This window comes from Dasypus novemcinctus, chromosome 1, assembly GCF_030445035.2.
Source record: "Dasypus novemcinctus isolate mDasNov1 chromosome 1, mDasNov1.1.hap2, whole genome shotgun sequence".
In the NCBI taxonomy this organism is placed as follows: domain Eukaryota; kingdom Metazoa; phylum Chordata; class Mammalia; order Cingulata; family Dasypodidae; genus Dasypus; species Dasypus novemcinctus.
Genome location: NC_080673.1, coordinates 120,704,178 through 120,728,066, shown reverse-complemented (window position 1 = coordinate 120,728,066; position 23,889 = coordinate 120,704,178). Strand labels below are relative to the sequence as shown.

At 35.7% G+C, this 23,889-nt stretch overlaps 1 protein-coding gene across 3 annotated transcripts in view; it reads right to left on the bottom strand.

Annotated features, from left to right (window-relative positions):
- HELQ (helicase, POLQ like) overlaps positions 1-23,889 on the bottom strand; it is a 68,721-nt gene that overhangs the window by 36,004 nt on the left and 8,828 nt on the right. For all 3 annotated transcript variants that reach the window (XR_011649006.1, XM_058296239.2, XM_058296240.2), the window contains exons 6-11: positions 23,400-23,497; positions 21,977-22,075; positions 20,443-20,588; positions 16,807-17,046; positions 6,489-6,630; positions 6,012-6,116 (exon numbers count right to left, since the gene is read on the bottom strand). Coding sequence is in view for 2 of the 3 variants with exons in the window: in XM_058296239.2 (XP_058152222.1) it covers positions 6,012-6,116; positions 6,489-6,630; positions 16,807-17,046; positions 20,443-20,588; positions 21,977-22,075; positions 23,400-23,497 (830 nt within the window). In the remaining variant the exon portion in view is untranslated. The remainder of the gene's footprint in view (positions 1-6,011; positions 6,117-6,488; positions 6,631-16,806; positions 17,047-20,442; positions 20,589-21,976; positions 22,076-23,399; positions 23,498-23,889) is intronic.

Below are 23,889 nucleotides of genomic sequence, written 5' to 3'. Positions count from 1 at the left end.
CTCTTCCTCTTTTTTCTGAAAGAATGTGTATGACTGGTTTTATTTCTTTCGTCAGTGTTTGGAAGAATTCACCAGTGGGTCAACTGGACCTCAAGTTTCTTGGCAGGAGGTTTTAAAATTACAAATCCAATTCCTTTAATGATATAGGGACTACTCAGATTTTCTATTTCTTCTTGAGGTGATTTTAGGAATCTGTGTCTTTCAAGAATTTTGTCCATTTCATTTAAGGTACTGAATTTATTTTACAGTGTACAGCTATTCAAGGATAAGCCCTTATCATCCTTTTAATGTCCCTAGGATCTATAGTGATCTCCCTTTTTTATTCTTGATATTAGGAATTTCTATGTCCTCTTTTTCTCCTGCTCAATCCAGCTAGAGGTTTAACAAAATTATTTATCTTTTCAAAGAACCAACTTGTTGCTTCTTGAATTTTTATTTGTCTATTTTCTATTTCACTGATTTCTGCTTTTATTTATCTTATTTCCTTCCTTCTACTTATTTTAGATTTAATTTGCTCTTTTTTTAGCTTTTTAAGGTAAAATATTTTAGATCACTGACTTTGGAACTTTCTTGTATTCTAATGAGAATTTAAAGCTATAACTTTCTCTAAGCACTTCTTTGGCTGCATCCCACTAATTTTTGATACATTTCATTTTCATTTTCATTTCATTCAAACTATTTTCTAATTTTCCTTGTGATTTCTTCTATGATGATGGATCAAAATATGCTGTTTAATTTCCAAATATTTGGGGATCCTCCTGATATCTATTATTGATTTATAATTCTGTTGCCATCAGAGACCATATTCCATGTGATTTCAATCTTTTAAAAATTATTGAGGGAAGTTCAGTGGTTGAGTGCCTCCTTCCCATGTTCGAGGTCCCCGGTTCAAACCCCGGAAGCACAAACAAACAAACAGACAGACATTATTGAAACTTGCTTTATAGTCCAGAATGTGTTCTATCTTGATGAGTACTCCAAATGTACTTGGTGAATATTCCACATGTACAATGCACACTAGAAAGATATCAGGCTAGCCAGTCAGGAACCTAATTTATAGTCCCACTTTAATTATAATTAGTTGAAGGACCTTGAACAAATTACTAATTTTTTGAGTCTGTGATCTTATCTAGAATATAAGTGTATTATACTAGATGATCTTTACAATCTCTTTCTCTCCTTTATTAATTCACTGGCAACCTTCCTACTCCAGGTCTTTATTACATTATACATGGATTACTATAATTGCTTCCAAACTAGACTTAAAATACTATATACTATTATTATCCCCATTTTACAAGTAAGGCTACTGAGTGAAGTTTAGGGAAATGCAAATCAAAACTACAATGAGATATTTCATACCTAGTAGAATGGCCACTGTTAAAAAGACAGTGAACTTCAAGTGTTGGAGATATGTGGAGAAATAGGAACACTTATTCACTGTTGGTGGGAATGTAAATGGTACAGCCACTGTGGAGGACTCTTTAGCAGTTCCTAGAAAAGTTGAATATAGATTTGCCATGTGACCTGGCAAAACCACTACTGGGTATGTACCCAGAAGACTGAAGAGCAGTGACACAAACAGACATCTACATACTAATGTTAATAGCAGTGTTATTTACGATTGCCAAAAGGTGGAAACAAGCCAGGTGTCCATCAACTGATGAATGGATAAACAAAATGTGGTCTAGTCACATGATGGAATACTATGCAGTTGTAAGAAGAAATGAAGTTGTAGAGCATATGACAATGTGGATGAACCTGGAGGACATTATGTTTAGTGATGCAAACCAGACACAAAAAGACAAATACTGTATGATTGTACCAGGACGAACTAAACATATACTGTGTAATCTTATGGAGTTAATAACTTTAATATGTGTCACCAGAAAATAGAATGAGGTAAAGAATGGAAAGCTGAGGTTTAACCTGTACAGAATTGATAAAAAGGATGTTTGTTAATCTATGGAAATGAATAGAAAATGTGAAAGCACAACATGTTATTAACTAGCATTATGGGTATGAATGCAGTTTAAAGGGAAAGTCATTTATGTTACTAAAAGGAAAGCTAAAAAAAATGTAACATGGAACTGTAATAGTATAGTAAAACTGCATGTGAAATATGAAAATGGTTAAAACTGCATATATAAGACTTTTTCTTTGAAGCTGAACAAATGTATGTTAATACTATAAGATGTTAATATCATACCAAAAAAACCCATTATGCTAAGTTAAAGAAACCAGACACAAAATACTACATATTGTAGGACTCCATTTCCATAAAATGTAAATATATTGATACTAATGACTATGCTTTTGAGCCTGTGCACCTGAAATAAGAACAACGCCTAGAGCGGCAGGGTGCCTAAGAGTTACCTCCTGAGAGCCTCCATGTTGCTCAAATGTGGCCAGTCTTGAAGCCAAACTCAGCATGTAAATGCGTTGCCTTCCCCTCAGCGTGGGACATGACTCCCAGGGATGAGCCTCCTTGGCGCTGAGGGATTACTACCAAATCTCAGCTGATGATGTAACTACAAAATAACCTTGAATAAAAGGGTCAACTCGGACCAGCAGAATATCTCAATCTACATATAATACAGGGAGTTAAAAATGCTTTTTGACCTGAATCAAAGGGGAAATGGAAAGGACAAATGAGTTTATATGGCTATGAGTCTTCAAAAAGAGTTGGGAGGTTATCAGAGGGGTTGCCCTTATGCATACCTCAGCAGAGTTCTAGAGACAGATAAAGTAGATACAACCCCGGGTATTGGTTCTTCTGAGGGTTACAGAGACCCACAGGTTCTATGGTCATGGCAGATGGAGTTCAGTGCCATGTCAGTTGGCTCTACTTTGGCGTTTGTGTTTCTGTGTGACGGAGCTGGACTCAGATGTGATCTTTGTTCACAAGCCTCTCCTGTTACTTTTACCAGAACTGTAGTTGGCGTTGGGGTTTAATATATATCCAGGGGACCTGAATCTCTGGACTGACCATGTGATAGACACTGAGCCTCAAAAGACTTCAGCTCCTACACTCTGGTTTATTGGACTTACCCCACTCAGCTAACATGGAGGTGAAGAAGGTCAACCACCACACCAGGGAGCCAAGAGTGCCTACAACTGAAAGCAGGAAGATTGCATCCAGCATCCATGTGGAATCTAAGGCCCCTCTTGATATAGATGTGGAGTGGACACAACCATTCCAAGGTCCACAGGATGGAGGAATAGAGTATGAATTAGAGTGGACTTACTGATATTCTATTCATGAACTATTGTGATTAGTAATCAAAGAAAATGTGGCATTGGTGTGGAGAAAGCAGCCATGTTGGCTGCTGGGGGTAGGGAATGGAAGAGATGAGATGTGGGGGCGTTTTCGGGACTTGGGAGTTGTCCTGGGTGGTGCTGCCAGGACAGTTACCGGACATTGTATGTCCTCCCATGGTCCACTGGGTGGAATGTGGGAGAGCGTGGGCTATGATATGGACCATTGACCATGAGGTGCAGCGGTGCTAAGAGAAGTATTCACCAAATGCAATGTATGTCTCATGATGATAGAGGAGATTGTTGTTATGGAGGGAGGAGTGGGGTGAAAGGGGTGGGGGGTATATGGGGACCTCATATTTCTTGAATGCAATATTAAAAAAATAAAGAAAAAAAAATTTTAAAACATGTAAATATAAATCAATTTATAGAGATGAAATTAGATTAGTGGTTATGTAGGGCTGGGGAAGGACTGCTAAGGGTTGTGTAGTTTTTCTTTTTGGGGTAATGAAATTGTTCTAAAACTTTTTGTGGTGATGAATGTACAACATTGTGATTATACTAAAAGCCACTCACTACACACTTTGGATAGATCATACAATAAATGAATCTAACTCAATAAAACTCCTTAATTTAAAAAAAGTGAATTAGTAACTTGCCAGAGTTGGGATTGAAAGCCATGCATGTGTGATATCTGAGCTCTTGCTCTATAAGGGCTGAATTGAATCTGAGCTTGAATTGAAATCCAAAAAACATTATTCTTGTGGGGACGTGTTGGTGTATGATATATTTATGAAATAATATACAGTATAGTGTGGACTTAGTATGAGATTTGTGGTTTTCACCTGACTGGCAAAGGGGTCTGTGGAACAAAAAATGGTTATTAAGATGGGGAGTAGATATGGATTGAGAGGTTGAGCACCTGCTTCCCACATGGAACGTCCTGTGGTTTGGTCCCTGGTGCCTCCTAACAACAACAAAAACAAACAACAAGCAAAACAAATTAAAAAACCAACTTAAGGGAGCTGATGTGGCTCAGTGATTGAGCACCAGCTTCCCACATATGAGGTCCCAGGCTCAATCCCCAGATCCTGGTACCTCAAAAAAAAAAACAAAAACGTTAGGAACCCCTGCTCTAAACCATCACAGAAGACTTTTACTCATTTTCCACTGAGGAGTGACCATGTCTTAACTACTTAGTTTGATATTTAAACATGTTTCCTGACTCTCCAATCTACAGCACATGTTCTGGCTCCAAGTTGTTTTCCACCCAACCTTCTACTCTTCAAGATGCACAGCCCCTCTCTAGAGCTTTAGTATCTAGTCCATTTACTGTTCTTCTACAATATCTTATGCTTGTTTTCTTATCCTTCATTCTTTTTTTTTTCCTTCAAGGTACCAGGGGCCAGGGATTGAACCTGGGACCTCGTACGTGGGAAGCTGGCTCTTAACCACTGAGCTACACCAGTTCCCCAGTTTTTTCATTTGCTTGTTTTGTTTTTAGGAGGTACCAGAGATGGAAACCAGGAACTCATACATGGGAAGCAGGCATTCAACCACTTGAGCTACATCTGCTGTCCTCTTTCATTCTATTTTAACTATGGTTCCTTCCTTCTGCTTATTTAAAATCCATATCTCCTTCAATATTTAGGACTAATTCCTCTTCTTCCATGCAGTCTTTTACCCTTCTAAATTACTGGAAGGCAATCAAATCTTGCCTTGTGGTATGCCTTATATTTATCAGTTACCTTTTGTGCTTTCACTTAAACTGTTCATGTTAATGAAGGCAGACTGATGGGTTAAGAGCATTGGCTTTGCAATCAGACAAACCTGAATTCAAATACTGACTTTGCCAAGTTTTGGCTGAGTGTCTTTGGGTAAATTATTTAACTCAAGAATCATGACAATGCAAGGTGTTAGTGGAGGGTTAATGTATGGGACCCCTGTATAATGTTATCCATGTTTGCTTTGTAAAGTCCACAACTTTTACTATACACTTATTGTTTATGTATGTTCATATATAAATGATATAAAGATAATAATAATAATAGTACAGTGGCTTGAGGAAAAATACTTTGGTTTGTAGTAATATTATGACAATGTTCTTTAATCACTAGTTAAAAATGTTTAACAACAATGCAAGGTATTGGTGGTAGAGTAAGTTATGAGAGTCCTGTATGATGCTATATATGTTTGTTTTGTAAGTTCACAACTATTACTGTACACTTGTTTATGTATGTTTATGGTATGAGTGATATACTTCAATAAATTAAAAAAAAAACAACCTTAAAAAGAGAGCTAATTGCTAATCTAAGAAAGAGTGCTTTTCCCATTGTGCCTCTCCCCTCCCACCTCCCCTTTTTTAAGGTTTCTTCCTTATAAAAGCTATGGTGAGCTCACAAATATTTATAATATCTCAAAATGATCACAGGTATACAGGTGAACATTATCCTTAATATAGGCAGAGGTGTTAGATTATTTCACATCAGAACCCATATATTTACATTTCCTTGTTTCTACAGTATATACCTAAGGCCCTTATTTACAAATAAGGACAATTATTATTTAATTTTCACATTCCTTGTAACTCAAAGGACTAAAAATGCATATATAAATCTAGATTGAAATTTATGATGTCACAGATTGTTCATTTCCACATAAATTAGAAATAAATATTTCTTTAAATGCTTTATCTACTTTTTGCTCTCTATTATCTCAGGTGGTGGTATAACATTGAAAAATTTGGAAAATACCTTCAATCCAATCAAAGAGAGAAATAAAGTTTGGATTCCTTTGGTGAATTCCTGAATAAGATGACTATAACAGTTTTCCAATGGGCTGCTTATTAACTCCAATACCTATAAATGTTAAAACAATATTATGCTTTGTGTTATGTTTTTATAAAAAATAAATAATATTTCATATAAAAATTTTACACTTGGCATAATTCTTGTGGAGGCAGGGGTAGACAAAAACATGAAGGCAAAAAATAAGAATTTGTTCAGGATTCCTCATGAAAATGGAAGTACGATAATTAGGGAAAGTTTTTTTTTTCATTGTGTGAGTGAAATACAAAAGTATTCAAATCACTCTAATGCTCCACCATTTACAAGACAGAAACATCAATTAAAGGAATATTAATAATATTTAAATGATAACCTTATAAAAGGGTTAGACCAAAGGCCAAGAAAAAGAAGCCAAAACAAACCACCAATCAGATTGATTATTACCTGTTGCTTGTCCTTCTCTTGCAGTATAAGGATACTTTCCCCAATAGAATCTATTCCAGCACGGCCAGCTCTGCCAATCATCTGTTTATATTGATTTCTCTTTAAAAATTCTTTAGCAACATAGGGGGCTCTTAAAATAACTCTACGGAATTGATAAAATTAATTAAAAGTGATACTCCATCCACAGCAATAGTACGTATTCTTAAAATTTTTAATTTCATTGTATCTATGACATTAAAAATAGTAGGTAATTACTCTTACCCAAGAATGTATGATATCCTAGGTTTCATGCATACATTTTCTATAACTCTTACAAAGCTCTTGGTAATAAAATGCCCATCACCCGCTCTTTTTTATAAGGTGGTTACTGATGCTCAGACAAGTTAAGTGGCTTACTCCAAACCACAAAGTACTAGAACTATTATCTGAACCCAAGGCTACCTAGCTGCAAGGCTTATGATCAATCCACTATACCAACAGTTTCCAAACTCATTTGATTCTATACCCTGTAAGTGAAAAATTTTGACCATGCATCATCAATATACGCATATGTGTTTTTAACACTACCCCTTCCCTCCCCCTCATCTCCCCTCCTCCAGTAACTTGTTTTCTATCTCTACAATTTGCTATTTCTAGTCATCTCTTATAGGTGATATCGTACAATTTTTGTCTATAAGTATCTTGCTTATTTTGTTGGCTCATGTGTTTCAAGGTTCTTCCATTTTTTTCTTATGGCTGAATAATATTCCATTGTGTGCATGTACCACATTCTGTTTATACTTGTATTTTCTGATGGACACTTGGGTTATTTCCTGCTTCTGACTATTGTGAATATTACTGCAACAAACATTGGTGTACATGTTTGAGATACTGTTTTTATTCTCTGTGGGTGTAAACCTAGAAGTCAGGTTGCTGGGTCATATGGTAATTTTAAAATTAACTTTTTGAGAAATCACCATACTGCTTTACACAGCAGCTGTACCATTTTACATCCCCACAAACAATGTTCCAATTTATCTGCAATCTCTGTAACACTAGTCATTTTACTTTTTATTATTTTTTAAAATAATAGCCATCTTGTGGATGTAAGGTAGTATCCCATTGTGGTTTTAATCTGCATTTTCCTGATGGTTAATGCTATTGAACATCTTTCCATGTGTTTACTGTCCATTTGTATATCATCTTTGGAGAAATGTCTATTCAAGTCCTTTGCCCATTCAAGTGTGCTGTTCAGCTTTTTGTTGTTGCATTTTAGATATTTCTTATATAGTCTGAATGTTAAACCATTATCTGATTGGTGATTCGAAAGTATTCAGATTGTGGTAAATACACGATAGAATATTATTAGGCTATAAGAAGAAATGAAGTTGTCAAATATATGACAAAATGGATGAATCTGAAGGACAATATATTGAGTGAAGCAAGCCAGACACAAAATGACAAATACTGTATGACTGTCTATTGTGAAAATATGCAGTGTAAACTCAAGGAGTTAATGATTAGAATATAGGTCACCAGAAAAATAGAATGAGGGTAGAGAATGGAAAGTTGAGGGAGTGGATATGGCACAAGTGGTTGAGTTCCTGCTTCCCACATGGGAGGTCCTGATTTTGGTCCCTGGTGCTTCCTAAAAACAAAAAAACAAACAAGCAAACAAATGAAAAAAACAAAACAAAACCCAACTCTGGGGAGTCAACGTGACTTAGTGGTTGAGTGCCGGCTTTCCATATACAAGATACTAGGTTCATTTCCTAGCTCAGTACCGTAAAAAAGGAGAGAAAGTGGAAAGCTGAGAGTTAATCTGTACCGAACTGGTGAAAACATCTGTAAATCTTTGGAAATGAACAGAAACGGTGAAACCAAATCACAGTGTTTGTAACTAGCAAAGCTTACATGGGTATGATAGAGATTGAAAGGGAAAGTTTAAAGTTATGTATTTTACTAGAATGAAAGCTAGAAAATTTAACACAGGACTATAAAACATGGTGAAACCATGTAAAATACTAATGGGTGATAGCGCATATATATAAGGCTGTTTTTACAAAATACAAATACAAATAAACTAGAGAGATAGAAACAGAATGGCAGCTAAGTATGGCAGGGAACACAGAGAGATTCAGAGGTGTAGAGTTTCGTTTTTCTTGTTTGTTTTTTGCTTTTCTTTTTAAAGATTTATTTATTTATTCCCCACCCCCCACTGTCTGTTCTATTTGCTGCGACGTCTTCTTTGTCCACTGCAGCACAGGAATCAGTGTGGGCGGTGCCATTCTTAGGCAGGCTGCACTTTCTTTCCCGCTGGGTGGCTCTCCTTACGGGGCGCATTTCTTGCACGTGGTGCTCCCCTATGCGGGGACACCCCTGCATGGCAGGGCACTCCTTGCGTGCATCAGCACTGCGCATGCGCCAGCTCCACAGGGATCAAGGAGGCCTGCGGGTTTGAACCGCGGACCTCCCATGTGGTAGACAGATGCCCTAACCACTGGACCAAGTCCACTTCCCCGTTTTTTGCTTTTAATTATTATTGGAATAATGAAAATGCTCTAAGAATGACTAGTGATGAATGTACAAATATGTGATTATATGAAATACCGTTTATTGCACACTTTGGATGGATTTGTGCCTTATTAATAAGTATCAATAAAATTGATTTGTTAAAAAATTACATAAAGGAAAAAAATCATTAGTCAGAGAATTGTGGGTCTATTTTCTAAACTTTCAGTTCTGTTCCACTTATGTATTTGTCTATCTTTGTGCAGTTACCATACTGTTTTAACTATATCAGTAAAAGTAACTGAAAGTTTTAAAAAGAATAGTGAAAATAAGATATGACAGATAAAACACAAGGTAATAACTTTGAATGTTAATGGATTAAACTCCCCAATCAAAAGATGTGGACTGGAAGAATGGATAAGAAAATATGAGTCATCTATATGTTGTCTACAAGAGATTCACCGAAGACCCAAAGATACAGATAGATTGAGAGTGAAAGACTGCATGCATGCAGTAACAAAAAAAAAAAAAGCTGGAGTAGCTATACTTGTATAGTATGAAGTAGACTTTCAAAGCAAAGCTATTATTAGAAACAAAGAAGGATATTGTATATTAATAAAAGGGTAATTTACTAGGAAGAAATAACAATTATAACTGTATATGCAACTAACCAGGAGACCCCAAATTTTATGACACAAACACTGGCAAAACTGAAGGGAGAAACGGAAGCCTATACAAAAATAGTTGGAGACTTCAATACACCATTCTCATCATTGGATAGATCATCTGTGCAAGGGATCAATAAAGAATCAGACAGCTTGAACCATATGATGAATGGGCTAAACTTAATTAACATATACAGAACACTGCACCCTAAAACAGCAGGATATACATTCTTCTCTAGTGCTCGTGAATTTTTCTCCAGGATAGACCATATATTGGTCAAAAAGCAGATCTCAATAACTTTAACAAGACCAAAACTATACAAAGCACCTTTTCTGGCCATAATGAAATAAAGCTGGAAATCAACAGGCAGAAAAAGTGAAAAGTCACAAATATATGGAGGTTAAACAACACAGTCTTAAATAATCAATGGGTTAAAAAAGAAATTGCAAGAGAAATCAGTAAATACCTTGAGACAAATGAAAATGAGAACATAGCATATCAGAACCTCTGGGATGCAGCAAAAGCAGTGCTGAGGGAAAAATTTACAGCCCTCAAAGGAGGGCTATCTGGAAAAAAATTCCATCTACAATAGTGATTAAAAGAATCACGTATTTAGGAATAAATACAACAAACGACGTAAAGAATTTGTATTAAAAAACTACAATGCATGCTAAAAGAAATAAAAAGACAAATAAATGGAAGAACATTCTGTGTTCACTGACTGGAAGACTAAGTATCACTAAGATACCAATTCTACTCAAATTGGTATGCAGATTCAATGCAATCCCGATAAATATTCCACCATTTAAAAAAAAAAAGGAAATGGAAAACTTAATTATCAAATTTATTTGGAAAGGTAAGGGGCCCCATATAGCCAGAAATATCTTAAAAAGGAAGAATGAAGTTGGAGGACTCTCAATTCCAGGCTTTGAATCATATTTCAGGGAAGCAGACTTGGCCCAGTGGTTAGGGCGTCGGTCTACCACATGGGAGGTCCGCGGTGCAAATCCCGGGCCTCCTTGACCCATGTGGAGCTGGCCCATGTGCAGTGCTGGAGCTGGCCATGCACAGCGCTGATGTACGTAAGGAGTACTGTGCCACGCAGGGATGTCCCCTGTGTAGGGGAGCCCCACACGCAAGGAGTGCACCCCATAAGGAGAGATGCCCAGCGGGAAAGAAAGTGCAGCCTGCCTAAGAATGGTGCCGCCCACACAGAGAGCTGACTCAACTAAAAGAAACAGATTCCTGTGCCGCTGACAACAAGAGACGCGGACAAAGAAGACGATGCAGCAAACAGACACAGAGAACAGACAACCCGGGTGGAGGGAGGGGAGGGGAGAGAAAGAAAGAAATCTTTAAAAAAAAAATCATATTACATAGCTACAGTGGTAAAAGCAGCATGTACTAGCATAAAGATAGACATATAGATCAATGGAACTGAACTGATTGTTCAGAAACAGATCCTTACATCTATGGTTAAGTGATTTTTGTCAAAGCTGTGAAGCCCAAGCAGCTGGGGCAGAAGAGTCTATTCAACAAATGATGTTGGGAGAACAGGATATCCTTTTCAAAAGGATAAACAGAGGACACTTATCTCACACCTTACACAAAAATTAACTCAAATTGGATCAAAGACCTAAATATAAAACAAGAACCATAAAACTCCTAGAAGAAAATATAAGAAAACATTTTCAAGACCTGGTGTACTTGATACTGATGACTAAGCTTATGAGCCTGTCTGCCTTAAATTTCAACTAGGCCTAGAGCTGCAGGGTGTCTAGGAGTTACCTCCTGAGATCTTCCATGTTGCTCAAATGTGGCCACTCTCTAAGCCAAATTCAGCATGTAAATGCATTACCTTTCCCCCAGTGTGGGACATAACTCTTGGTAATGAGCCTCCCTGGTGCCGAGGGATTACTACCATCACCAGCTAGTGATGCAACTAGATTAAGAACTTGACTAAAAGGGGGAAATGGTAAAGAGAAATGAGTTTATATGGCTAAGAGACTTCAAAATGAGTTGGGAGGTCATCAGAGGGGTCGCACTTATGCATGTCTCAGCAGGATTCCAGAGAGAGCCAAAGTAGATACAACCCCAGGTACTGGTGCTCCTGAGGGCTATGGAGACACACAGGTTCTGTCATGGCAGACGGCTCTGGAGTTCATTGCCTTGCCAGTGGGCCCTACTATGGAATTTGTGCTCCTGATTGTGATGGAGTTGAACTCAGAAGTGACCTCTCTACAAATGCATCTTCTGTCACTTTTACTGAACCTGTGACTGGCACTGGGGTTTGTGTATAATCAGGAGTCTTGAATCTCTGGACTGTCCATAAGCCAGCTGGGTCCTGAGCCTCAGCAGAGTTGCAGCACCTACTCTCTGGTTCATTGAACATACCCAGGTCAGTTGACAGGGAGATGAGAATGGTCAATGACCACACCAAGGAACTGAGAGTGTCTAAAAGTGCAAACAGGAGAATTGCATCCATCAGCCACATGGGCTCTAAGTCTCCTCTTGATTTAGAGAGGAGTGGACATTGCCATTCCAGGGTCCACAGGATGGAGGAATACATGGATTGGAGTAGACTTGCTGGTATGCTACTATACTGTTGTGAAATTAGCAATAGAAGAAATTGTATCTTGTATGTGGAGACGGTGGCCACAGGAGTTACTGAGGACAGGGAGAGGGAGGAAGAGGTGTGATATGGGGCATTTTTGGGACTTGGAGTTGTCCTGGATGATACTGCAGGGACAGATGCAGGACACTGTATATCCTGCCATAACCCACTGGATGGACTGGGGGAGGAGTGCGAACTACAGTGTAAACTATGGTCCATGCAGTGTGGCAGTGCTCCAGGGTATATTCACCAAATGACTTACTGAATGTGCCTTACTGATGAAAGGGGATGTTGATGTGGGAGGAGTAAGGGGGTGGGGGAAGTGTGGTATATGGGAACCTCTTATGTTTTTTAATGTAGCATTTTGTGCGATCTATTTATCTTAAAAAAAAAAAAAAAAGACAATAGAAAAATTGCTTAAAAAAACATCTGGTGTAGGTGATGGATTCTTAAATCTTACCCTGAAAGTACGAGCAATGAAAGAAAAAATGGATAAATAGGACCTCCTCAAACAAACACTTTTGTGATTCAAAGGACTATGTCAAGAAGGTGAAAAGGCAGTCCAGTCAATGGAAGAAACTATTTGAAACTATATATCTGATAAGGGTTTGATTTCCATGCTATATGAAGAGATCAAAAGACTCAACAATAAAAGAGCAATCAATCCAATTTAAAAATGGGTAAAAGACTTAAATAGAAATTTCTTTAAAGAGGAAATACAAGTGGTGAAAAAGCACACGATAAAATGTTCAATATTACTAGCTATAGGGAAATGCAAATCAAAACTGCAATGAAGTATCATCTTAAGGCTTATAGAATGGCCATTATTTAAAAAAAACAGAAAACAGTAAGTGCTGAGGATGTGAAGAAATAGGAACACTCCTTCACTGTTACTGGGAATGTAGAACAGAGCAGCCTCTGCAAAAACTTTGGTGGTTCCTCAGGAAACTAAATATAAAACTGCTGTGTGATTCAGCAATCCCTGTACTAGGATTATATCCAGAACTGAAAACAGTGACAGGAACAGACATTTGCAAACTGATATCCACAGAAGCATTATTTACAGTTGCCAAACGATGGAAACAATCCAAGTGTCCATCAATCGATTAATGGATAAACAAAATGTGGTATAAAGATATGATGGAATACTATGCTGCTTTAAGAACAAATGAGATTGGGATATACATAACATGGATGAACCTTGAAGACATCATGCTGAATGAAATAAGCCAGACACAAAAGGACAAATATTGTATGATTGGGTTATTATGATTCAAAAATATTATTATTATTGGGTTATTATGATTAAAAAAAAAATTATATGTATCCAGTACATTTAATTGAGAAATGTATGTTTTTATTCAACTGTTTTCTTTTTAGTTTTTGTTTATATTTTCAATTATTAAATGTACAAATAGTTTAAAAAAAAGAAAAACAAGGAAAACGTCCTTAAAAAAAAAGAAATGATGGAATACTATGCTCCTCTAAGAAGAAATGAAATTGGGAGATGTATGGTTACATGGATAAACCTTGAAGACATTATGCTGAATGAAATGAGCCAGACACAAAAGGAAAAATATTGTACGGTCTCACTAATATGAATAAATATGAAGAACAAATATACAGAGTTGAAACCTAGAGTATAGGAGACGGATGAGGGCTAAGAAGGGATACCTATACTTAATGCACGTAGAAATTTTAATTAGCTTATCTATGAAAGTGTGGAAATGGATAGAATTAATAACAACACATTATTGTGAGTATAAATAACATGGCTGGTTTATAAATGGCATTGTGGCTGAAAGGGGTAGTAAAAGCCAGAAAATAATTTAGAGACTAAGTAACAGTGAACCAGGGGGTGGATGAGGACTGTGGTTAATAGTACAAATACAAGAATGTACTGAACTAGAACAAATGTACATCACTATGACAAGGTGTTAAGAATACAGAGATGCATGGGAAAAATACAATTAATGTAACTTATGGACTGTGGTTAACAGCAATATTGTAATAATCTCGTATCAATGTCAAAAAAGGTACTGTGTTAATAATAAAGGGGTATGGAAAAAAATATCTTAAATGCACAATATGGATCATAGTTAGTGGTAATAGTCTCATGATACTCTTTCATATTATGTAACTAGTGTTCGATAACAACATGATGTGTAGGTGGAGGGTTGTTGTATGGGAATTCTGCACATTGTACATGATTGTTCTGTACATTTACAACTTCTTTAATAAATATATATATATAAAACTGACATATATTTAAATAATTATTGATTATATGATGAAAGAAATTTTCTAAAATATCTAGAACTAAAATTCCAGGTAATTGTAATATATATGGGACAGAATAGGAGAATATACAACTGTTATAGACTCTTGTTGTGTTCAGGGGAAGACATAACTGATTAATTCTAAAAGTGATAGAGAAACATGTTTGATTATAATTTTAAAATTTTAAGAGTAACCATCAGAATAACAGAAATATATAACTTCCATTTTTCTCTTCAAGTGTCTGAAAAATTACAACCTTAATCAGCAACAGAAGTTGAAAAAAAAAAAGAACAGAAAAAGATACACTTGGCAAAAAAATGCAGTCCAAGTAATCAAAGCTAAATTACTAAATGAGAACATGGATTATGTTAGGAAAAGGTACAATTCAGGTAATAAAGTATTTGTACTAAATCTTTGGGTATCTAGTTTGAAATAACCAAGCAAAAACTTTTAGAAATGCAAATAAGAAATTTACAAATCTGCATTTATAGTTGCAGACTAGCACACCTTTGAAATTGACAGATCAAGGAATGAAAAGTAGTAGAAAATAAAGGAGCTGATAACAATTAACAACTGTTCTCTCACTGAGAGATACAGAACAGAACTTCATAACCAAGAGAAAAATACATTTATTTTAACACTCATGAAAGACTTTTAAAATTGACCATTTATTAGAAAAAATATCAGAGTAAAAAAATTATATTGAGCAGAAATCAATTACATGGGCCAAAAGCTTTGGTAGTAACTGAATAGTCAAGGATCTGCCCTAAAAAAAGATACCAGACTCAAATGGTTTTATGCATGAATTTTCCAAGTTTTCAAGAAAATTCCTATGTTAAATAAGCTCGTATCATAGAAAAAGATGAAATACCAATTGTTTCTATAAATCAAGCATTATAACCCTGACATCAAAACTAGATGGGGGAAGCAAACATGGCTCAACTGATAGAGCATCCGTCTACCATATGGAAGGTCCAGAGTTTGCTCCCCAGGGCCTCCTGACCTGTGTGGTAAGCTGGCCCATGTGCAGTGCTGCCACATGCAAGGAGTGTCATGCCACGCAGGGGCGCCCCTGCATCGGGGTGCCTCATGCACAAGAAGCGCGCCCCGCAAGGAGAGCCATCCCATGTGAAAAAAGTGCAGCCCACCCAGGAGTGGCGCTGCACACACAGAGAGCTGATGCAACAAAGAAGAGATGCCGTTTCCCAGTGCCACCAGATAATGCAAGTGGACACAACACATAGTGAATGGACAGAGAAGAGACAACGGGGGAGAAGGGAGAGAAATAAATAAAATAAATCTTAAAAAAAAAAAACTAGATGGGAGGTAAGTGGATGTGGCTCATGCAGTTGAGCGCCCAACTACTATATGGGAGGTACCAGGTTTGGTTCCTGGTCCCTCCTAAAAAGATGAGGAAACAGAAAACACACAAAAAACAGACACAGAGAGCAACAATCAAGGGGGAGTGTGGCAGTATGGTGGTATTTATGAATTCCAAAACTAGACACTTGACTGTGTGTGTCAACGGGTCTGTTCCTCTGGGCATATTAGGTTGTATCAGACTCAGAGGTTTCCCTTATATGTTATTAAGTCAAAATTAGGGCTTTTATTTAACCACGGCATTAGGGCAACTCAGTTTCAGTCCCCACCTCACTTCGTAGGCTATATAAACTGATGCTCAATCGAAGACAGGGAAGTAAATACGCAAAGAAAGACAAGAGAGAGTTTAGTTTTGGACACTGGAGCCCTGGGGAGAGAGATGAGCTGTATGCTAGCCTACAGCTGAGATAGAAAGAAGCTGGGATCATGGAGCCTTAGGAGGAAGAGGAAGGCTGGACCCTCGTAGAGACTGGCAGCCACCTTGCTCCAACAAGTGGCAACAGACTTTGGTGAGGGAACTTACTCTTTATGGTCTTGTGACTGTAAGCTTCTGCCCCAAATAAATACCCTTTTTAAGAGCCAACAGATTTCTGGTATTTTGCATAAATACCCCTTGGGCTGACTAATACAGGAGGGCTGGGAAGAACAATAAATAAATAAATCTTTGAAGAAAAAAAATACTACATGGGGAGAGCACAAAAGAGAGAAAGAAATCTAGAAATGTTATTTTCATTAACATATTAAAGGATATAAATGAAACAACTCACCACATGCTAAAAAAACATGAAAATTCTTACCCACTATTGAGAAAAGAGTAAAACAACAAAACTCCTTGCATGCTAGAACCTGAAAAGTTTTGAGCCTGGGCAATAGTTACTTTTATCTTACCTTCGGGCTGGTAGGTTAACCCCTGCTGCTAGGGTAGATGTGCAGGTAAAAAGACAGAGCACTCCTGAGGAATAGGCCTCCTCCAAGAGCTTTCTTTCATCACTGGTCAAACCACTATGGTGATAGGCAACTCCAAACAGGACAGTGTGCTTTAATATAGGACACAGGTTGCCACCACTGATATTTTTCAAGTTCTTGAGCACCTCATATTTTTCTTTCTCCTTGTGCTTCACATATTCCCTAGGGAAAAGATCTGTTAGAAATACAAACCCCTGATCTTACAGTGACCATTGCCTATCTTTTCTATTTTAGTAGACACCATATAAACATTTAAAAGATATATACACTTGCATTGATATAAGTATATAAAATGTTCTTAGAATTTGGACTCTGAGTTCATTAACTAATAAGTGGTCTCTTTAATTACTTTTGTGGATCATAGAGTCCTGAGAAAATCTAATGAAATCAAAGGAAAAATACAAATATTCACATGAACACTATCTTTTGCATATAATTTTAAAGGATTCATGGATTTCCTGAAGTTCATTCCTGTACTTCCTATGAAACACAAATACCAGGTTTAGTTCCTTGTTTTTTTTCACTAGAACGTACATCTTCACTGAAGTCATTTTTTTAAAATTTTAAGTCATAAACTTTCTTCTCTGAAGATGGAAACATATGTATTACTAAATCATACTTATTACATGTAAAACATTGTCTAAAAGTAGAATTCCAGGAGCCTCAATAATCTACAGTCTCTTCATGTCTACAAGCGTCTTACTATTTTAAAAAGAATGAGAGAAAGAAAAGACAAAGTACAATAAGTATAACTGATTATAAAGCAACTACTTCTCAACATAGTAGCAAACAAATATAGTCAAGGATATACATATAATACACATAGCCCTGTTCTGTTTTAATCTGCTTCATGGAAAGAGGACTGCTTGGGCTACTGTTAACTGCAGAAGGCCAATAATTTCATAAGTTGAGAAATAGGAAATAAGGAGACAAAGAAGAATAATTAAGAAATGAACTGGGAAGACAGTGGTAAAGAGTTATCAGGAGCAAGAATTACAAGTGACAGCTGAGTAGGGAGTAGCAGCTATTCTGTTACTATTTTCCAGTCAATGTGTGCAAATCCTAAAAGGGAAAACAGAATCCTTCTTAAGAAATTAAATCTTATATGTGGTAGTAATATGGATAATCACCATATGTTTTTAGAGAAGGGAGATGATATTTATAATGGACCAGTGCAGATATAGTTATATAGGGAAGGTTTTGAGAGACATCAGTATCTGACCTGTGTTTTGGAAAATGAGTGGTGAGTTTAGACAGGAGGAAAATGAAGGAGCAAAGGTGAGCATTCTTGACAGAGGATAAAGCATGAGCAGGGAAGCAGATCTGGCTTAACAGATAAGAGCGTCCACCTACCACATGGGAGGTCCAGGGTTCAAACCAAGGACCTCCTGACGCATGTGATGAGCTGGTCTACGCACAGTGCTGATGCGTGCAAGGAGTGCTGTGCCACGCAGGGGTGTCCCCCACATAGGGGAGCTCCATGCACAAGGAGTGCGCCCTGTAAGGAGAGCCGCCCAGTGTGAAAAAAAGTGCAGCCTGCCCAGGAGTGAAGCCGCACACACGGAGAGCTGACGCAGCAAGATGACACAACAAAAAGACGCAGATTCCTGGTGCCGCTGACAAGAATAGAAGCGGATACAGAAGAACACACAGCGAATGGACACAGAGAGCAGACAACCGGGGGGCGGAGAAGGGGAGAGAAATAAATAAAAAATAAATCTTTTAAAAAAAAAGCATGAGCAGAAGTCAACACATAAACTAGAAGTAGTTCAGTTTAGATGAATACAGGGTAAATGAAGAATAGATGGGTCAGATTTTAGCCTGAATTTTAGGCTAAGAAGCAATGAGATATAGTAATAATTTAGATTTTTAGGAAAGTATGACCAGTGCTATGACAGCTGTCACCTGAGTGTTGAGAAGATATTCTTAGCTGGGAAGACAAAAGTATTTATAGCTACAAAAACAATTTTCCTTGAGATTGAGACAATAACTTGGGAAAAATCTGCTTTAGTCTTCAATATAAACAGGCATATTCTATTGCCCAGGTGACTTCACTATACCTGTTAACTTCAAAATATGGGAAAGAGGCAGGTAATTAAGAAACATGCTGATATCTCAAGATTGTCAAGAAATCATATTTTAAGCCAAAGTTGAAATCATAACTCAGCTCCAGATTTGATTACATGCATATCTAAATTACTAATATAAAAAAGGATCCTTTAGACATCATTAAAGATGTTAGTAAACAGTCACCAAAAAAGGGGGGTAAATTATACTCAGAACATTAAGCTTAGGAGAATAGCAAATAATATGGAAAATACATTTACGGGAAAATTTCCTTCAGAAGATCAATGAGAAAAAAATTAAACCCAAAATATGAACTCCTATCTCCTTTAAAGTATCAAGTATTCATTACAATTGATTGAAAGTTTGGACAACGAAATTTTAAGTGCTTCAATACTAAACACCCATTATTTATAATACAAATCAATTATTAATGAAAAGTAAAATAAGTCAAAAGTGAAATTAATATACCTCATCTTCCAGTCAAATTTTAGTGTCTAAATTTCAACATCACTTAACCAGTCTATATTACCTTAAAGTATTCTAATAAAATAAGAATGATGTATTCAGGATAATTTGATAATAAGTGAATTTCCATAGGTTTTCATAATTATTATCATTGTAAAGGCAGACGATCAGTTATCGAAATGGAAAGCTCCTTAACCTTATTGCAAACATTTGTATCTGAGCAATTCAATAAATTTAATTCTATTTTAGACCATATCCATGGGAAAAGGATGGGGAGGGGAGAGAGGGAAGTGGAGGATGATTAGATTAGAACCCAAGGTAATGGACTATGATAGTGAAATAGCGCTGGCCAAGAGGCCAGAAAGAAGTCTTTAAAAAAAAATACTATAAAAATTACACATGGGACAAATACAAATAGGTGGAGAAAAATGGATGGTTAGTATTTAAACCCACTTTATACTTATCTCTGTTAGTATGACAGAGCCAATATTAAAATACTCTAAAATTAAAAAACAAGTTCTTAATTACTTAGGAAATTCAATTCAATGTTCACATAGTATAAGTATGAAGTTTATTAAGAAAACAAAGCCAACAGTATTGAAGAGGTTAAGCTGAAGATACAATTTGTTCTCACAGAGATCATGGTGAGTATGCCTGACTTTCTAAGCCAGTGGTTCCTGACCATGGCTATATGTTGGAACTGCCTGGAGGATCTTTACAAAATAATTATGCCTAGAGATCCAGATGTGTCTAGGACATTTTTAACAGCCACTGAGATGATGTTCTGAGCAACTCAGGTTGAGAACCACTGAGTTATACTGGTTAAACTCCGTTAGAATTTTTCTCTGGCTACTTCAAAGATGTGAATTTCGTAATTAGGCTTTCTATTATTCAAAGTCAGGGTCTTAAGAATTCTGTATAACAATTTAATACAATGTTCTGCAAGTTGCTGAATAAAAAGCAGAAAGCCATATAATGCACATTATAAATAAAAAAAGAACAACATTTTTAAAAAGATGAACATACTTGCTTAAAAAATTGCATATCATTTCTGCTACATTTTCACAGTTCTTCTTAGTGGGACAAAAAACTAAGCAAGAATAATTGGGTATAACTTCTGTTACCAATGCTACCAAGTGATCAGGATCCATCTTTTTCAGGGTATCAGAATACTGCAAAATAAGAAGATGTAGGAACAAGGAGGTTAGTATCTAATTTAAAGTCTGTCAATTTCTTACAAGTGTGATATGAAAAGTAAGCAAACATCCATAAGTTTGAACTTACTTAATAAATCTGATCATTTTAAAGTAAAAATGAAAAATATATTAAATATCAAAACATTAAGTCCTATTTTCTTCTAAGTTATTAGGGTTCTCATAGACATTATTAATTTAAAAAACTGCAACTAAAGGAGTAAATTAAATGTAACTAAAAATTTTGTTGTGATTTATTTTTACATTGTAAATAAATATTCCTTTTTGTACCTAAACAAAAAAGGAATTATTTAATGTTATCATTCCACTGTATGCCCATCTCCACCAAAGCCGAAAACTCCCGACAGAAGCATAAATTGATCCCAATAATAATCAAAGGACTACATAAATGATATACCCTTTTTAAAAAGTTTTAAAAACACAGACTCAATCATACTAAAGGACATGTTTTCAGAAATACAAATTACATTCCTCACTGAATTATGACAATTTCTGCAACACTAAACACACACAAGAAACTCAAACAACATGAAGAAAAATGTAATTTAAAATCTCCTCAGTTCCTTAGATATTACTAAAAATTAAGATATAAATTTTAGAATATTATACCTTTATTGAATTCTAAAACTGTTATAAAACAAATCCCTTTATCCTTCAGTGAACAATGATAGATTTTCACATTTTTATATACCAATATCTGAGCTGCATAGTCTACACATTTTCCTTTGTCTTTGTTGCATGTTTTGTTGTTGTTGAATGAACAAACAGGTAAGGGAGAAATCTCTACATTCTCTTGATTCATGTTGCCCCAAGACCAAAGGAAATACCTAACAGTTTTATTTTTTTAAGTTTTGTACAAACAACGTAATAAGTATGTATTTCCTCCTAACTTAGTAGCCATTTGAATAAAAAGAATAAAAAGACACATCAACTGAAAGAAAAAATATTTTTATTTCATTCTTACATAACCACAACTGCTCACTAATGGGATATGCATTCTATTGGGCTCTGTCCAGTCTTTCAAATCTTGGAATCAGATTGGACATCACCATCCTTATTTCCTGTTCCACACTGATTTTTGTATGGTACTTGTTTATAGCAACTGCAAAAAAACCCAACTTCACTAAGCTATGCTATCTCAGAAAGGAATGAAGCATGATCTAATGTGAAACTAGAAACCATCTCAAACCAGTAGTCTGTATGATGTCCAAGAGATGTCAAGCATCAGCTGTTTCTCTCAAAAATTTAAACTTAACCCATAGTACTCACAGTGAATCTTTTGCAGGGCTCAAGGACACCTGAACACAAAATTTGGGAACCTTGGATTTAAAGGTTATCAAAATTACCTTATAATTAAGGAGACGTGAAAAAGTAATGCCGTTCTCAGCTTTGCTGTCAACCTCATATATTGTATCATTTATTTTCAGATATTCTTTTAATTCAACCTTGAATTAAAAGGACATTTGCAATGAATACCACATACGAAATTCCTTTTTCTAGAGTTTTAAATTTTGTAAAATTGTTGTAAAAAAAGGACAGCTATACAAAAGATTTTAGCTTGTTTAGGATATGTAAAACATGCTTCAACTTTTCTTCACTATTTTTTTAGTCTCTTTTTCTCTTCAAATCAAAATACGGATTAATATAATTGAAAAATTTTTTAATTGAATAGTCACGTATCCAATAGAAACTAGATACTTTCATATTTGAAACCAGAGACAGTATAAATGAGTTATAATGTTCACCTTTTCTTTGCTATTCTTCAAAATAGAAGACTGTCTTTTTAAGTCATCAGTTTGAATTCTAAATATCACCATATTATTATTATTATTTTTTGAGGTAGGACCTCAAATGTGGGAGGCCAGTGCTTAACCACTGAACTACACCTGTTCCCCCAAATAGGTTTTTTTTTGTTTGCTTATTTGTTTTTCTTTTTAGGAGGTATTGGGGCTAGAACCCAGGACCTCGTACTTGGGAAGCAGGCTCACAACCATATTATTGTGATTCAAGTATTTGTACAGCAAAACTTTATAAACGCAGCTTGTTGCATTTTTTAAAAAAAGAATAGTGTCTATTTTGACAATGAAGGACAGAAAACATCTGAAAATTTTCATATTTTTATATTTGATATAAATGTAAAATTATCAAATTTTGAATTAAAATTTGGTGATTCTCAAAAATCATTTTCAGAAAACCCATTTAGGCAGAGAACATGCACACCAGTACTGCAGACAAATAGCACAAATATGTTATAAACTATTTTCAAAAAATCACAAATTACATTTCTTTCTTCAATCATTTTGAGAAAGCTGTTAAGTTTAAATTTAAATCCATATGTGTGAACTTATTTTAAAAATGACAACTATCAAAGAAGAATATTTTAAAGAATTTTAGATCTTAAGATATATTTTTTCCTAAGTACCAAAAACTCAAAACATGTCTCGCTTAACTTTGGCCAAAAGAAAAAATTTACCTTAGCGAATAAGTGGAAAAATAGAACAGGTCTGGAAAAATTCATTCAGTCATCAAGGTCCATAGGACAGACACTGTGTTCCAGGTACTGTACATAACACTAGTGACCGAGTCAAGATTCCTGATCCCAGAATTTACATTCTTGCTACAAAAACTCTCATTAGAGTAAAGTCATGGTAAGTGGTATTATGCCCTTCACTATTCAGTAAAAAACTGTTTATAGTACATGTACTACTTTTATTTCTAAGAAAGATAAATACCTAACAAATCAATATACTGCAAACCTTAGGTACATACTGGTCTGAACTGACTGGTATAATATTCTGCTTGAAGGAACTCTTGTAGGTCTTCAACATTGTTTAATGTTGCACTCATACCAATAATTTGAGTGGTTTCTAAGGAAAAAAAATATTAAAGAAAACTAGTTATTTAGTATATCATAATAGTAATTTTAGTAACCTTTTTGTGTTTAGTAACCTTGTGTTGTGTTTTCTTACTGGGTGATTTGGGAAAGGATGGGGATGGGGATGATGAGTGAAAAACACAAATATATTACCAGAGTAATAATCTGGCAGTCAAACAATACCTTTCAAATATCCTGAAAGTGACAATTTAAAATTTTATAAAATTTCAAGTTTGGCAGGAAAGTAGGATACTTATTAAGACTTCTAGACAAAACATAATGAATATGAATATGCTTGATGTTGACTATCTGGTTCATCTTTATGAAGAGTAACCATATGTTTCATAAATATGGCTTTAGACATATGTGGAATATAGGATACAG